At 37.4% G+C, this 16,688-nt stretch overlaps 1 protein-coding gene across 1 annotated transcript in view; it reads left to right on the top strand.

Annotated features, from left to right (window-relative positions):
• The first annotated feature begins 210 nt into the window (after positions 1-210).
• The window catches only part of dars1 (aspartyl-tRNA synthetase 1), a 29,246-nt gene continuing 12,768 nt past the window's right edge, over positions 211-16,688 (top strand). The window contains exons 1-8 of the mRNA XM_016509688.1: positions 211-399; positions 3,663-3,765; positions 4,357-4,386; positions 5,740-5,797; positions 6,488-6,580; positions 9,840-9,942; positions 14,255-14,357; positions 14,858-14,961. Coding sequence (XP_016365174.1) covers positions 377-399; positions 3,663-3,765; positions 4,357-4,386; positions 5,740-5,797; positions 6,488-6,580; positions 9,840-9,942; positions 14,255-14,357; positions 14,858-14,961 — 617 coding nt within the window. The 5' untranslated portion in view covers positions 211-376. The remainder of the gene's footprint in view (positions 400-3,662; positions 3,766-4,356; positions 4,387-5,739; positions 5,798-6,487; positions 6,581-9,839; positions 9,943-14,254; positions 14,358-14,857; positions 14,962-16,688) is intronic.

Below are 16,688 nucleotides of genomic sequence, written 5' to 3'. Positions count from 1 at the left end.
CCCTTAAGTAACTATAAACCATATAGGCAAAACATAGATAATCACAAGGTTTATATTGAAATGATTTAACTCATATTTTTTATGTGATGGCAGTAGGATTGCACTGTTAATACGTAATGTTTTATTTCACGAACTAAGCAGCTTAAAAACGAACTGCACTGCGAGCGTGTGCGGATCAAGCAGTAACTAGGAACCTTTTTACGTGGAGACTTGTTCTACACGGACTAGCGAGGAAGTCGTGAATGTGCAATAGCAAAACACTTCCATCTCTTCTCCACATGTCCACTGTTCCGAGTGGCTGTCATTGCACATCAACAAATCTGAAATCTTGAATATCCAGTGCTTTTGTTTCACTACATCCCTTCAGAGCTGAACTATGACTAAAGAAAATGTACAAGGGTGAGAATACAATCTAATTGTTTTCTGCGGAAGTTTAATATTTGTGGTCAGGGCATTGATTAGCTTGCCTTGCTGCTAGCTGAGTCTAGAGTTGCAGGTGATTGCATCAGCAGTTTAGAGATCTTTAACTATGACAGCTGAACAGTGTCTTTATATACTAACATTTGGAGTTAAACAGGTGATCAGACATGCTAGATAACCTTTTGCAACAGTTTTAACTTTTAGTTGTGAATTCTTCTCTTAATAACTTAGTTGAGGATCAGTTTACTGACATAAGAGAATAAACTTTCTATCGTGGGGCCGTTTAAAATGCAATACAGTTAATAAACGGAGTTAGTGTGGAGGAATTTTATGTAGTAAAAGAAAACATTTGATATGTGCAAGCAGTGCATATGATGTACTAGATGCAGGTAGTTACCAGTTTTTAATAATCAAAGAAATGTCTATTAATGGCGTAATGAAATGCACCTGAAAAATGATACGGTTTGGTGATAATGATTTGCTGCTCAAGAAACAATTATTAACATTATGAATGTTGAAAACATTTGTGATGCTTATTATTTTTAATTGTGTGTGTGTGTGTGTGGAAACGTGACAAATATTTTTCAGGATTCTATGATAAATAGAAAGTTCAAAAGAACAGCATTTTCAATAATCAAGGTGGACAATCTCCTATAAACTCATGAAAATTAATTGATCGAAAGGTTTGGATCAGATAAGAGAGACCAGCGTAATAAAAGTTATTTTAATAGTAGAATTTCTAATAAGTTAACAGCATGACCTACTTTACGTTTCAAAAAACAAAGTGAAAATAACATTTCAAACACAAAGTGAAAGTAAGAAAGATTTGTTTTGATCACAGAAATGAAGTCCACAACTGCAAATACATTGATCTTTTCATTTTAATTATTAGCAGTTGAATTATTATAATGGATTATTTATATAATAATGCTATGCTGCTATGCCTAAAGCAGTGTTATGTGATATTGTCAATGGTTTAATATATAAACCACAATTTGATGAGTCACATGATAACAGCTGCTGTCTGAGGTGGCGAGGAGGGCATCTGAAAGCTCCATCTTTATTTTTACATCCCTTCTCTGCTCCGGACCGTGTGTTTCTGTAAATACATAACCCCCGAATCTGGCACAGGCCTTTAATTATCGGCAGCCTTCTCATTCTCTTCTATCTGCCCCAGTGCTTCCAGTTTCCTGTGCGCTGAAATTGCAGCGATGCTTATGGGGACCGTCATGCGTGAATTCCCTTGCAAACTGCTCATATGCCTTCACTGTGGCCCTTTATGTCCTCCGCTGCGGTTACGTGCTAATGCATAATGCAGAGGGGGGAGTGGAGTTGTTTGGTGCCCACTTTGGCACTGTTAAGGCCTCAGCGGTGCCCGCGGCTGGACCGTTGTTGTCTCGGCTGCGGTAGTGCTGGGGAAGACATTCACTGTCCATTGTGTAACTGTCCTTCTGTAGCACTGTGTACAGGCACTCGATCCTGTGTTGCCTGAGGGCTGCCATATGGTCGCCTGCCCAGATTCTGCTGTTTTTGGGGGTTCTTTGTAGATCTGTGTTGGATAAAGAGCAAAACTCTGCAATGAAGTCATAGTTTCTCTGTTTGTTCTGTTGTTTGGAGTAATTAGTGTAATAATAAATTCTGTTAAATGTCTGGAGGTGGAGCACGGGTTTGTTCTGCTCATGTTGACCACCTGCTACTCTTGTGGTTTCAGATTAAATGGTGCTATTCTTATTTAACATCCTTAGAGAGAGAGAGAGAGAGAACTTATAAATTAAACTTAGAATTTAAATGTAGCAAATGAGCTTTTAGTAAAGGGTGTATTTAAAGCGGTTGGTCAGTCCTGTTAACCAAAAACCATGTGTTGTGTTTTAATCGTCAATGGAGATCACAGAGGCATGTCATTTCCTTTAACCTCTGCCCTGTGATCAGTTTACATATTGTTGGGGTTTCTGTGTAATTGTGTTTGTTTTAAATAACTGTTGTACTGCTTGGTAATCCATCTCTGCCATATTAACTAATGATGGATGGATGGCAGTCTTGGCAAATGTTAGATTCACTTGGTTAATGGACTTGGTTAGCCAAGTGTCTGAACTAAACTAATGAACCCATGGACTCAGGTGTTAATGCCAAAAAGGAGAGTCATTTTAGAGGAATTGACCTCATTTTTTTGTGATTGCCAAGTATGTAACAGTATGTAAATGAGTGATTTTTTTTCTTGTTTTTTTTCTTCTAAGTAACTTGGTTCCTGTCATATTATTATATAGAGGAAATAATATAGTGTCTATGGGTTTTTTAATTGCCAGTTCTTACATAGAGCAGAGTGGCCAGTGTCATGTAATTTAATTTAGAGTAGACTACAGCAACTTTAATGTGTTAGTTACTATTTGCAGACGTGATCATTTGGCCAAATATGGATTGAAGAATTGGCCTGGCCAATATATTGAATTCATTTCAAATTACATTATTAGAAGTTAAATAAATAACACTTTTCATTATTGATCATTACTGTCACTTTCATGTACTCGTTTCTATTCTTAACTGTTAAATCAGTCTGTTGCTACATTATGGGACAATCATATTGCCTGAATGATATTTCATATGTGCTACTGTAGACAGACATCACTCTTCCTGAACTGCTATAACTGGACTACCTAGACCACAGGAGCACAAACAAGCAAACGTTACTGATGAAAGTCTAATTTAGCCTCTGTTGTTTTTTTGGGCATGTTGAAACAATAGATGAAAGACGCAGCAACTTAAAAAGCCAGCGGGATGCTGTGCCTGTGTTTGTGAGCCGAGATTGGAATGCTTTTACCTTATCTATCAGAAAAGTTTCCCGGAAGGAAATTTAAAAAAAGGTAGATGGAAGTTTGACAGAACTGTTTTTGTTGTGTGGTGTCTTCCTATTTTAGAGCCGGTGAGGAGGAGCAGTGCTACTGTAGACAGACATCACTCTTCCTGAACTGCTATAACTGGACTACCTAGACCACAGGAGCACAAACAAGCAAACGTTACTGATGAAAGTCTAATTTAGCCTCTGTTGTTTTTTTTGGGCATGTTGAAACAATAGATGAAAGACACAGCAACTTAAAAGCCAGTGGGATGCTGTGCCTATGTGTGTAAGCCGAGGTTGGAATGCTTTTCCCCATCTTTCAGAAAAGCTTCCCGGAAGGAAATAAAAAAAAAAGGTAGATGGAAGTTTGACAGAGCTGTTTTTGTTGTGTGGTGTCTTCCTGTTTTAGAGCCGGTGAGGAGGAGCAGCAGGCCCAGTCGAAGAAAGCCCTGAAGAAACAGCAGAAGGAAGCAGAGAAAGCAGCGAAGAAGGCAGAGAAGCAGGCCAAGCTGGTGAGTGTGCGCCAGGAGACGCAAACCCTGCCCACTATGATGCTCATGGCCCACCACTGCCATATGGAGGAGTTTCCATTGTTTTGCAATTCCTGTGCTTACAAATCTGTTTGTGCCTGAACAAAGTGGAATTTGTGCATCCAGAAAATATTTGCCCAATATTTTAAACAGTCAAAATGAATGTTTGCTTAATAAAGGGTCTGTGAGGAATTTTTTTGTCTGCTGGACATTTGTGAAACATTTTGTCAAATGAGTGATTCAGATACAGGAAACATAAGCAGAGCACATGTATAAAATCATTCTTACTTCAATTGACACATTGATTTGAATAATTTGCAAATAATCTAGTACTGCTTTACCTAGAAAAGTCATATTATTTTCCATGTTAGCACTCTGATGTACTTGCAGACATCAGTAAGTGTTTGAATTTGTATCATTGCAGTTTGGTAGGATTTTAAAGTGATCTTACAATGCTTGCCTTTCTCCAGAATAATCAGCATGTGTTTAATCTTTATATTAGCTCTTACTGAGGGTCTGTTTTCCCTTTACTGTTGGAAGTTTTATTGAAATCAGTTTCTCTCTTTGATTCAGGCTGCAGAGCAGCAGGAAGCTGATGAGGATGTAAGTATTGTTCATTTACTCTTCACTGTCCAAATTCACATTTCCTGTATGTTTTTAGCCATATCAAATGTTAAAGAAATAGTTCACCAAAAAAAAATATATATATTTCATGTACTTAACTTCTTAGTGTTCCAAATACTTTATGAATATATTTTGGAAAGATAATTTTTTTTTATTTTATCGGATGAATTATAATGAATAGGGACTGGATCTTTTCTGAGTAAGTAAGTAAAAGCCTGTTTCCAGCGCAGGAACTAGGGACTTTAGGGCGGTACTCGGTGTGTTTCCACCGCAGGAACCAGGATCTAAATAAAGTTCCGGGTAAAATTTTGCCCCTCAGAAAGTCCCTGCTCGCGAGATAGTACTTTTTCAAAGGCCCGGAACTTTCGGGGGTGGGACTTGGCACTGAACATTGCTGATTGGTTGAGTTCACGCAGCATTTGGATTGGTTGACTCTACGCAGCATTGTATTTCAACCACCATTTTTAAAAGTCTGTTGCAGTGCGGTGCTGGTGCAGTGCCGAGGATGAAATCCAGCGGGAACTGGAAACGGTGACAAAAAAATTCTGATTGTCCGTCGCTTTGTATAATGTTATCGTTGTTCGACATTAGCGGCCCCTCCTGGACTGGAAGGAGCAGTCGAGCGCAGTCCTACGTCACCAGACTATTTGCCTAATCTTCACGGTACTTTAGGCCGCGATGGAAACTCAGACAGCAACAGGTCTGGGGAAAAAAAAAGTTCCTGGGACAAATTGTTCCAGGTAACTTCGCTGGAAAAGAGGCTTAAGTTGACCATGAAAGTGATCCATATAGCTCGTTTCTGAAGACATTAAAGTAATCATTCACTGAATAGCTTGATATAATCTTGGCAATGTCTGTCATTGTCAATCATTCTTTTGAGTTTATCAATGAATTGGTTGATCCAGTTCACAAAACTAGTCTGAAAGATTTGTTTATGAATTGAACTAATTCAGTTCTTACATTGAGCTCATTGATGATCCATGATCCGTTCACAAGGTTCTCAAATTAACATCTTACTGGAATGGATTATTATCAGTGATAAACAACTTTTTGAATTTTTAATGAATGAACAAATTTTGGTTTGTTTGACTTGCTATGTATCGCTCAAATGGGCTTCTTTATGATGCTTTTGTGGTGGTTTTGCATCCTTCTTGAGGCTTGGAGATTTCAGGACTTATTTAGGCATTCTCCTTTAGTGTTACCCAGAAGAAAGTGATGTTTTAAATGACATTAAGGGGTGAATAAATGATGACACAATGAATTTTTTTTTTTTTTGCTGAACTGTTCCTTTAAGATTGATTACCACCCCATCTTCTTCTCTTCTCCTCCCAGGACTTTGCCAAGGATCGCTATGGGATCTGTCCTATGGTCCAATCCCAGCAGAAACTGGGTCAGTGTTCTTCTCAGTTTTTAAGTGGAGATTTAGGAGGGCATCTCGCTCCCACAGGATGAATATGGACAGGTTTCCCATAGCAAAATTTGCTGTAGAATGATAATTAGGAATGTCTTTGCGCTTAAGAGATAATCTAATGCTGTCGGGATCTCCCTGGCGTCCCCTTTAGCTCTCCCTGATGTTCCTCCCCTCGCTGTCACACATAATAGTCTTGAATAACTCTACGAGATAAATCTCGGATGAGGAATTAGGGTGACATTACTCCCGACTGTCCGACTGCAAGTTTTTAAGCTCTGCTGCTACAGAACAAAGTCGTCTCCCACCAGCATTCCTCTCAGGCAGAGATAGACGAAGCTTTCATGTGGGTGGATTCTGGATCAGCCAAACGCCCTGAGCACTTTTACTGGGGTTGAGCAGGACCGCCCCATCTCTGCTGCCTCATAATAAAGTCATAATGTGAGTCAGAGGAGGCAGGGTGACACTGTATTTGTCAAAATGCAGAAGAATTCACGTGATGGTCACCTTTCAGACGGGGCTTGTTATGTTTCATATTTATTAGCCCTCCTCCCAGTGGCTTTGTAATCCGAGTGAATGTCTTTGTGGGGATCTGTGTACAAGGGGGGAGGCCTGTCGTCTTTGATGTCTTTTCTCTGAGACTCTGTCTCTCTCTCTCCTGGATTGAGGCAGACAGGCCGTTGGTGCGTGTCCAGGACCTGACACCCGAGAAGGCAGAGCAGCAGATCTGGGTGCGCGCCAGAATTCACACCAGCAGAGCTAAAGGTAAACGCCTTCTCACTATTACACAAGCTCATCTGCTGTTGGAAGTGTTGCTCAATTAATTTCAACACGTGGAAGCTGCTCTTACCAAAGCTCAAGGGTTTCTGATTTGACATGCGGGCTGTATTATTGCATTAATAAACACTAAAATTACAGTTCCTTTAGCTCAAACATTAGAGCACGGGTTCTGCACCAAGGTCATGAGTTCGATTTCCAGGGAATGCAAGAACTGATAGAAATGTTTATACCTTAAAAATGCAATGTAAGTTGATTTAGATAAAAACTTACGTTAAAGGTTTCAATATAAATATAAATAACAGACATTATGGTCATTATCATAATTATACCTAAGAGAATTTTGTGAAACATTGAAGTGAAATATTTCTCCACGTGAATTTCACATTAGATAAATTTTTTTAATTGAATTTAAAATTTAAATGGGCACATTTGTACTTTGATCAGTATAAAGCTGCTTAGTTTGGAAGTGACATCTGAATAAGCTGTTCTTCATGCATTGGTACACTATTGATAATAGACAGTGGATTTTTTTTGTGTTTTGCTAACTACACTGTACTTTTGCTGCATTTGCCAAAATATGCATGTGAATATGGTTTCCCAGAATGCATATGACCTGACATTCCATTCCTAGTGTGAACAATGAACAGTAAGTAAAAACAGCCACAAAAGTGGTCTCTCTGTTGATTTATTATTTGACCAGACTGCCAAGAATGAAGGTATTTTTACACAAAGTTCGTTTAATGCTAAACAACTTTATAACTTACTGTCACTCATTGAATAAACATGCACTATTCAGTGTATGCTGCATAGTATGTAGTATGTAGCAAGCTAACGTTTCATTTCGAACATAGCCATTGTGTACAGTTAGCAAATTTTCTGTACAAATAAAATAACCAAATGGGCTTCTACAATTGATAAAACATTTGAAGTATGCAGCAAGAGCACACTACATTGGCCACAAAATATCATTACACATAGAGAGTGGCAGTTTTTAACACTTTTTCCTGGACTTGTTTGATCAGAATGCCAAAAGTTGAGGCCTTTTAACTCAAAGTTGGATTAAAAAATGTAAATATGTTTATCTGAGGTGATAACTACACTTGGTTAAAATTGCATGCAGCGTAGTTGTGGCGTATGACAACAGTGTAGCATGCTACTATTTAAAACGTTTTTTGTTGCATACTGCTTCATATACCGTTTTTGTAGTATACAGTGTATATATAATGCACGGTGTGCTGTAAGCTGTACTTTAATATTTCATCTTGAATCTAGACTTATGTTCTTATGTTCGCCAATACCTGATGCACATTCTCAAAATATAATATAATATGATATGATATAATATAATATTTTTCCTGCTTTTCAGTCCTGTAATTTTCCATACCTGTGGTTAATTCAGGTGATAAGGACCATGAGGGATATGGGTGCCCTCAACATGTACCTTATCTGTGGCAAATTTTTATTTGGATGAATTGCAGTGCTGTTGAAAGATTATGAAGGTAGTGGCCATTTTCACTGGAGAACTGACAAACATCCCTTGTGGCTGCGTTTTATTCATAGGAAATGACATCAATAGAAACTATTTGGTTGAATCCTCAGCTTAAATGAAACTTTGTGGCTTCCCCTGTCTGTCCCACACAATCCAAGTCCGAGGGGTTCACACATACATGCCTGGTTTAAGAGTGCAGTAATGAATAAACCATGTATTATGGCTATATAACTAAAGTTTCCTTCCACAACAACTTTCATGTCAAGGATCCTTTAACCTCCAGCTTCCTTCATTCTGTCAGTGTGCTCTGGGCTGAAGGATGTCCTTCAGCACAACAACATCCTGATTTGCTCTGTGATGAAGGGTCTGTTTTTAACTACCACTCAGCTGTCTGTCTGACTGACTCTGAACACTGAGGGGGACTTCAAAGAGTCTGGGTGGTCTCTGATCTTGACCTGATCTGTGTCAGGTTTACACAAATCGGAGTTTGTTCACTCTCTAGGTGTCTGATTAGCAATTTGGTGACGAGTCAAAACCGCACGCATTGTGTCTTTCAAAGAGACGTCCAACCTGTTGATAGCTGATCGATGCCAGTAAATGTGGTGCTTTTATTTGACTGTTCTGCTCTACAATAATCTAAAATCTAAATCCTAGTTTGTTAGAGGTTTAAATAAGTAAATGCCTTTAATAATTGTTTAATTTTTATAGTTGATTTACTCATACTTTTAGCTCTGGTTTTGTAATCAGGTTAGTTTCTATAAAGATGACATGAAATGGCATTTATTTACAATGCATATTATAATGTGCTGTATTTCAGATTGGTGTCTGTTTGGTTTGTGAAAGTGGGCACTTTATTATTATGGCACATTAGTATTGTGTTATTAGTCGTGCTGTTATTGTTCTCAGACTTTGAACAATCCATAACTAGTAATATTTATTCTACTACTTCATTCTATTCTATTCTGTTCTATTCTATTACATATTCAGAAGGTCGGTAAGATTTTATTACATGTTTCTGAATGAAGTCTTAAGCCCTATTCGCACGGGATTAGTATTATCTTTGGCAAATTCATTTTTCATAAGTTTGTATGCACAGACATCTGTTATGGGCATTCTTGGCAGTTTTTACAAGGCTTTTTTAAATGGTGTTCATATCGATATCAGAATTATATCGTATCGACCGAAATTAAGAAATATATCGTGATATAAATTTTGGCCATATCGTCCAGCCCTAGTATAAACCGTAATATTGTAAAATATTACAGTTTAAAATAACTATTTTCTATTTTAATATATTCTGTGATGGCAAAACGTTCAAAAACCGTTATTCCAGTCTTCAGTGTCACATGATCCTTCAGAAATCATTCTAGTATACTGGTTCAGTGCTCAAGAAACATTTCTTATTATTATCACAGTTGAAAATGGTTTTGCTGCTTAATGTATGTCTGCTTAAATGGTGATGCATTTTTTAGGATTCTTTAATGATCAGAAAGATCAAAAGAACAACATTTATTTAATATTGAATTTTTTGTAACATTATAAATGTTGTTACAGACAGTCACTTTTGATCAGACTAATGCATCCTTGCTGAATTGAGTATTCATTTCTCTAGAAAATGTTACTGCCCCCAAACTTTTGAACTGTAGTGTATATTTAGTTATATTAGTGGACTCTTTGACTTGGGCAGTAAGTACCTGCCCTGGTTTTAAGGTATGCTGAGATGTGTGTTCTGACAGGTTGTTTTTTTTTCTCTAGGGAAACAGTGCTTCTTGGTCCTGCGTCACCAGCAGTTTACTGTGCAGGCCTTGCTCGCTGTGGGAGATCGTGCGAGCAAGCAGATGGTCAAGTTTGCAGCTAAGTGAGTATAGGCCGCGTTTACTGTCAAACAATGATGGGAAAAGTGAAGTCCTGGCAACTCATTCCATTTTAACACGTTAAGTGGCGATCGATGACGTTTCACTTGGAACAAAAGCTCAGTTTTTGCAGTTGGATACAGCTTTCCCTCAACACCGTAATGGGTCGTTCCCCTTAAAACAACAAACAGTAGATACATCAGAGAGACTTGTCTACTTAAAAGTGTAGCTTGAATGAATGACTATGGGTTTGGGTCAAATAGAGGGTTGTGGGACAATAGGACAAACATTCTCACAAATACAAAACTGAAACCTTTCGATTCATACCATGTGCCATATTAGGTGCGATTTTGTTTCTTATTATCGATTCAGTCTGGATGTATGGAAATGTGTGTTTGAACGTTTGCATGATTCATTCTTTTGCTTTCTCGCATGAAATGTTTCATCAGATAGTAAGCTTTCACAACTGTATGATAGACGAGGCTTGTTCACTTTGTTTTCAAGTCCTCTTCTATTCTTTTAAGAGGGTCAGAGGGTTTGTAGCTTGACCGTGTTAACATCCTGTGTTTGCTCATGCAGCATTGAATGGTGGCTAAACTCTGAATTGAATTGAAGGGTGTTGTGGTCTGGGGAGTTCCTTTCCAGTTCCTTACGCTGTTGATTTGTTTGTCATTGCTTGCAGTTGAATGGAAGGGTCCTGGTTGATATCTGTGCACTTGGTTATTTCTTATCTAACTGAAGGATTTCACCTTAGCAGAAATCTTAATTGAGTGCTTCCCCATGCTCACGGATCACCGAAACAGGTTTTGTGTTCTGCAGACAAACTTCCTCTAAATGTTAATGGAGTAACAAAACAGTTAAATTAGAGAGTTTCAGTTAGAGGATGTGAAAGAAATAAACTGGTTGCCACATATGCCATTTTTGTACTGTATTGTTGCAGCATGTTTAACACACCCATTTTTTTTCTACCAAATACATAATATATGTACCTATCAATATACATTTTTTTAGAGTTCCAGAATTATCTAAAATAATGTGGCATATTTTAAAATAATGTACACCTCTGTTACTTGCATTACTCTAGGATTCACATTCCCCATGTCTACCTGGAAGCACACATTACCTACGAACATGATTCATTAATCAGTTTATTTTTTATTTTTTGAAAATTTGCTGGAAAATATCATGCAGGTTTGAATACTTCAGGATGAAGATTAAAACCCATTATAGAATAATGTTCTGACTCTAAAATTTGATTGGATGAGCTCTGTTGTAGATGTTTATTTATTTTTTTATTCGATTTTTAAAACTACTGAATTGTATCTTATATTATTATATAATCCTTGGCGGAATATATTTTTATATATTTATCATTGTATTCTTTTATCATATTGAAATTGCTGTCATTTTTTAAAAGCAATTAACCCATGCGTTATAGTAAGTTTTACTATGATTAATACTTATTTTCACATGTCTTACCATGGTAAAATCACTGTAACATTCAACCTCTTAGTTTGAATATCACGGTAAAAATTAAAACATGTTAAAAACTCATTATAAAATGCATAATCTGAATCTAAAATCTGTTTAGATTACCTGTTTTCAAAGAAATAAATGCTGCATTTTTATATTAAATGGCAGAAAACCATTATTTACTCTAAATATTTATTTTTTTAATATTTATTAATCTTTTGTCATAATGCCATAGCCACCATTTTCTAAAAGCAGTAATCAACTCAGATGCGTTATAGTTTTACCATGTTTAAGGGTTATTTTCACATCCTTTTACCATGGTAGAATCACAATATCATTAAACCTCTCATGGCAAAGATTTTAATACACCTTTGCATTTATTGAAATTTATCTCAAAGGGATCTAAACTAGGGCTGTGCGATTTGGGGGAAAATATCAAATTGCGGAAATTACTTTTGTTCGTTGTCTGTCATTTCGAAGCTTAAGTTGCATACGTTTTTCTTTAGTTTTAATTTGCCTAACTATCGATCTGACCCAGTAGACGCCATAATCCCACTCTGTCTCTCTCCTGTCCCGCTTTCCATTTTTTTTTTTAATGGTGGGTGTTTACGCAGTTGGCTAGAGCAGTGCTGATTGGGGAGAACGGAGGTGCGCTCACTCTATTGGTTAGTAAGACTGCAACTCAAGGCTGGCAGTCATGCATATGCTCTGGAACAGAGTAATATCGCGTCCATATCGCAGGCTTTGCGATTAGGAAATCGCAACGTCTCAAATCGCGATTTCGATTCGATTTCGATTAATCGCACAGCCCTAATCTAAACCAAGCTATAAAGCCACTCACTGCTGATGTCCACAGTAATTTTTACGTTTTTTTTTTTTACACATTTGTTTTTACAACACGGTCCTGTTCATGCCATATATTCGTTCATAATAAGGTTATTAAGCAGTGCTTCCTGAACACAGGATGCTCCTGACCCTGATTAGAGTTTCTTGCCTGGTGCACCTTGCCACGGTGCCACCTCAAACCTATACAGAGACGTTCCAGACACGCACTGTGTGCTTTGGAGCACAGCTCCCCCTAGCTGATGGTCAGTGGGTCAGTGGATGTGTACTCCTCATCACTGAAGCTTGTTGAAAATCAATGCTGTGTGATAAAGTGTATATGTGCACAATCAGAGGGCAGGTCAAACACGCTCGCTCTCTGTATAATCCTCTCTTTATATCCATCTCTCCCTTCAGGCCAGTGTTGTTTCAATACACAAGCACTAATGCAGAGCCCATCATGGGCGGCTTAGTGTTCAGTAACCAGACTTAATCAGGACTTATGAAGAGCAACGTGTCTGTATGGAGATTGTTAGAGAGGGTCGTGTGAGCAGAACTGATCCCAGAGCGATGTGGCCGCTCTCTGAGCAGCAGCTGGCAGGGACTGGCGCATCTCATTCTCTTTCTCTCTGGTCTCTCATTACTCTTTTGTAATGACTGGAGCTGAAGGTTGCAATCTCAATTTGTGCCGTCTGTTTGTGAAGCAGACAGTTGGCCGTTATCTTAACGTCTGACCTTAGAGAGGCGACAAGGCTTAGTCTTGCCAATCTTATATTGTTTCACTAAAAGGAGTAGGTCATCCAAAATGAAAATTCTGTCATCATCAGTTACTCACCCTCATGACATTTCAAATCCGATTGGCTTTATTTCTCTTGAAAGATCGTGAATGATAGTTCAAAGTGACCATGTCTGTCAAGCTCTAAAAAAAAAAAAAAAGGTTTCTAATTTTGTGTTCCACTGAAAATTAATTTGGAAATTAAAAATGACCAGATTTTCATTTTAAGGTGAACCTTTCACTCTCCTGCTAATATTTTTGCAGCATTTGTGGTGGTGAGAAACCCATGACCTTTAAAAGTTGTCAAAAAAAATAAAAATAAAAATACACACTGGAGTGTAAGTGTTTCACCAGAGTGAAAGCAGTGTGAGTTGTCTTCACAACAGCAATCTGTTTGTTTGAATTGTAAAAGCAGAACTATGCATACCACGTAATAAAGATAGTTTAAAACAAAGTTGAATTGCATAGAGACTGTTGCCTAACAATATGATCTCATGAGTTTCCATGAAGTGGTTCTGCAGTTTCTATTTCATATTTGCTGTTCTGAATGTTGTTTAAAAAAACACCTAGTTTTTATTCTAAAATGAAACAATTTTGTTTCGGATCATTATCACGAGACGTATAAATCCACACATCACACATTTCTGAACATTTTCAGTTGCAGTTTCTTTTCATAAGTTTTTGTGTTTTGAAGTTCACACATTTTTTTGTGGTGTGACAAATTAATGTTATTCTGTGTGTTACCTCTGTAATACACATAACAACATTACACAGTATTCTGTGTAAACTTCTGTTTAAAAAATGTAGGGCTAGTTAGATTTTTTTTATTTATTTTGTTTTTAGAAATTAATGCTTTTAATTGGTAATGACACATTAAATTGATCAAAAATGGCAGTATTTTATTATGGTTTTCACTAAAACAACAGTTTTCATTATTGATCATAAGAAATTATTCTTGGGTACCAAATCAGCATATTATAATGATTTCTGAATTACACTGAAAGTTTAATTGCAGCCTTAATGTGTAAAAACAAACAAAAAAAAAGACCATCCCAACCCCAAACTTTTGAACTGCGGTATAGTCTCTAAAAGTCCCTTAATACTTTTAGTGTTATGTTTATACAAGAATTTAAAAATTTATATTTTCAATCATTTTTGGATTGCAGTGTTTGAATTTGCAGGATGTCATGTCAGCTGTCCAAATGCATTTTTTCCCTCATCCTCATGCTGTATTTTTCTGTTTACAGCCTCACGAAGGAGAGCATCATTGACGTGGAGGCCGTGGTGAAGAAGGTGGAGCAGAAGATCGAGAGCTGTTCCCAGCAGGATGTGGAGCTCCATGTGGAGAGGGTAGAGATCTGAGATTCATCTCTATTACTTGATTGAGAGAACACCTCTGAATGTTTTCTGTAAATATTGAAACTTGAAATGATAGCATTTCATGAAATATAGACTATATCTTTTCTCACAAGAAGACCGGTGGAATTTGTTTTGGCCTTACATGTTCTATAACCAATGATTGGTACCAAGAATCCATTTGCAGGTACAGTTCACCTGTAGTAACTTGCTGTTAAATTGGTAATTCACTCCAAAATGAATATGTGGCCATCAATTTCTGACACTCATGTTGTTTCAGACCTGTATGACTGACTTTCTTATGTGGAAAACAAAATGAGCTGTTTAGCAAAAGGTCTTTAGTTCATGCAGTAAAATTGGAGGGGACCAGGGACAACTGGGCTCACTATTCCCATTCATTATATGGAAAAGAGCAGCTTGGACATTCTGCTAGATAACCTATTTTGTATCCAGTCATAACCTAAACTCTCGTTCCCTTTCTGTGTCTGTCTCAGATCTTTGTGATCAGCCAGTCTGAAGCCCGGCTTCCCCTTCAGCTGGAAGATGCTGTCAGGCCAGAGGGAGAAGGAGACGAGGTGAGAAAGCTGAAATGTTGTGGGTGATGAGAAAAGAACAGAACACAAATGAAAGCTTAAAACGTTAAACAGATCCCTCAAGTCAGTGTTACAATAATCCACAGTCAAAGTTCAGTTGGACAATCTGAGTTAAAAGAGGGTGTTTCCTCTTAATTTCTGTCTTTTTTTTTTTTTTTTTTTGAAGTACAGTATGCATTAAAGCAGTGGTTCTCAATTCCAGTCCTGGAATACCACAGCTGTGCACATTTTGTATGGCTCGCTTATTTAACACACCTGAGTCAGATCATCAGCTCGTTAGGAGGGAGATCCAAAGGAAAAGAACTGAAGGCATCAGATAAGAGAGACATGCAAAATTTGCAGAGCAGTGGTACTCCAGCACTGGAATTGAGAACCACTGCATTAAAGTGATAGTTCACCCAAAAAATGAAAATGGTCATCATTTACTCGCCCTCAAGTGGTTCCAAACGTGTTTTTTTTTTTTTCCTCCTCCTTCTATTGAACACAAAATAAGATATTTTGAGTAATGTGTGAAATCAAACGGATGGTGTTCCCCACTGACTTCCATTTTATGGAAAAAAATACTATGGAAGACAGTGGGAACCAGAATCTTTTCTTCAAAATATCTTTTAATAGAAGAAAGAAATTCATTCAGGTTTGGAACAACGTGAGGGTGAGTAAAGTAGATATTCATTTTTGGGTGAGCTATCCGTTAAAGCAGCAGCATTCATGTTGTTTAAGGTGCTATACAAATAACTTAAACAGTAGTAAGCTACATTGTTGAGAGCATTACATTATGGTATATAGTGTAATATACGGTGTAATCTGGTGTGTATTTCTCATAGCAAATGCAGGAGGTCATCCAGGCACACCATACATACAGAAATTTATAGAAGTTTACACACAGCACAGAAATGGCCATTGTGAAAAGGGCTTCAGTCTCTGCCTGTCTTTCTTGACGTCACACAGCTAATGGTGTTGCAGTGTTTATGTAGTAAGACAAAACCAGCTGCAGTTGCTGTCCAGGTGTTCTCTGCTGGGATTCCACAGTGTCAGTCAGACAGAGCATCTGCCGCCTCATTACGCCTGTGTTTTATCGGGCAGTCTGAGGATGAGCATCCATCAGACTTCAGCTCTGACGGGCTTTATGAAGGAAACATAATTCTTAGGGCTCAGGGGCCTTGGGGCCTCAGCAAGAGAAACAATTTGAATCTAGATTCAGATTTATACATTGCCTTTCAAAAGTGTTGAATCATTAAAATTTTTAAATATTTTTGAAAAGTCTCTTATGATCACCAAGGCTGCACTTGAGTGTCACATGAGCCTTCAGAAATCATTCTCAATTTCTTATTATCAATGTTGAAAACTTTATATTTTTGTGGAAACCCTGATACATTTTTTTGGTAATAATTATAGAAAGTTCAAAAGAACAGCATTTATTTGAAATAGAAAAATATATATATATGTATTATATTAAAAATGTACGTACGTATGCATGTATGTATGTGTATATATATAATTATAGAAAGTTCAAAAGAACAGCATTTATTTGAAATAGAAAAATATATATATTTATTATATTAAAAATGTACGTACGTACGTATGTGTATATATATATATATATTAGGGATGCACGATATTATTGGACCAATATCGGAATTGGCCGATAATGGCTTTTAATATAAATATCGGCATCAACCCGATATGAAAAATTATGCCAATATGTCTTGCCGATAAGAGGAATACATTAACT

This window comes from Sinocyclocheilus rhinocerous, unplaced genomic scaffold (genome assembly GCF_001515625.1).
Source record: "Sinocyclocheilus rhinocerous isolate Xijiao unplaced genomic scaffold, SAMN03320098_v1.1 scaffold3341, whole genome shotgun sequence".
Taxonomy (NCBI): domain Eukaryota; kingdom Metazoa; phylum Chordata; class Actinopteri; order Cypriniformes; family Cyprinidae; genus Sinocyclocheilus; species Sinocyclocheilus rhinocerous.
Note: the sequence above shows the minus strand (reverse complement) of the source record. Positions and strands in the feature narration are given on the sequence as shown.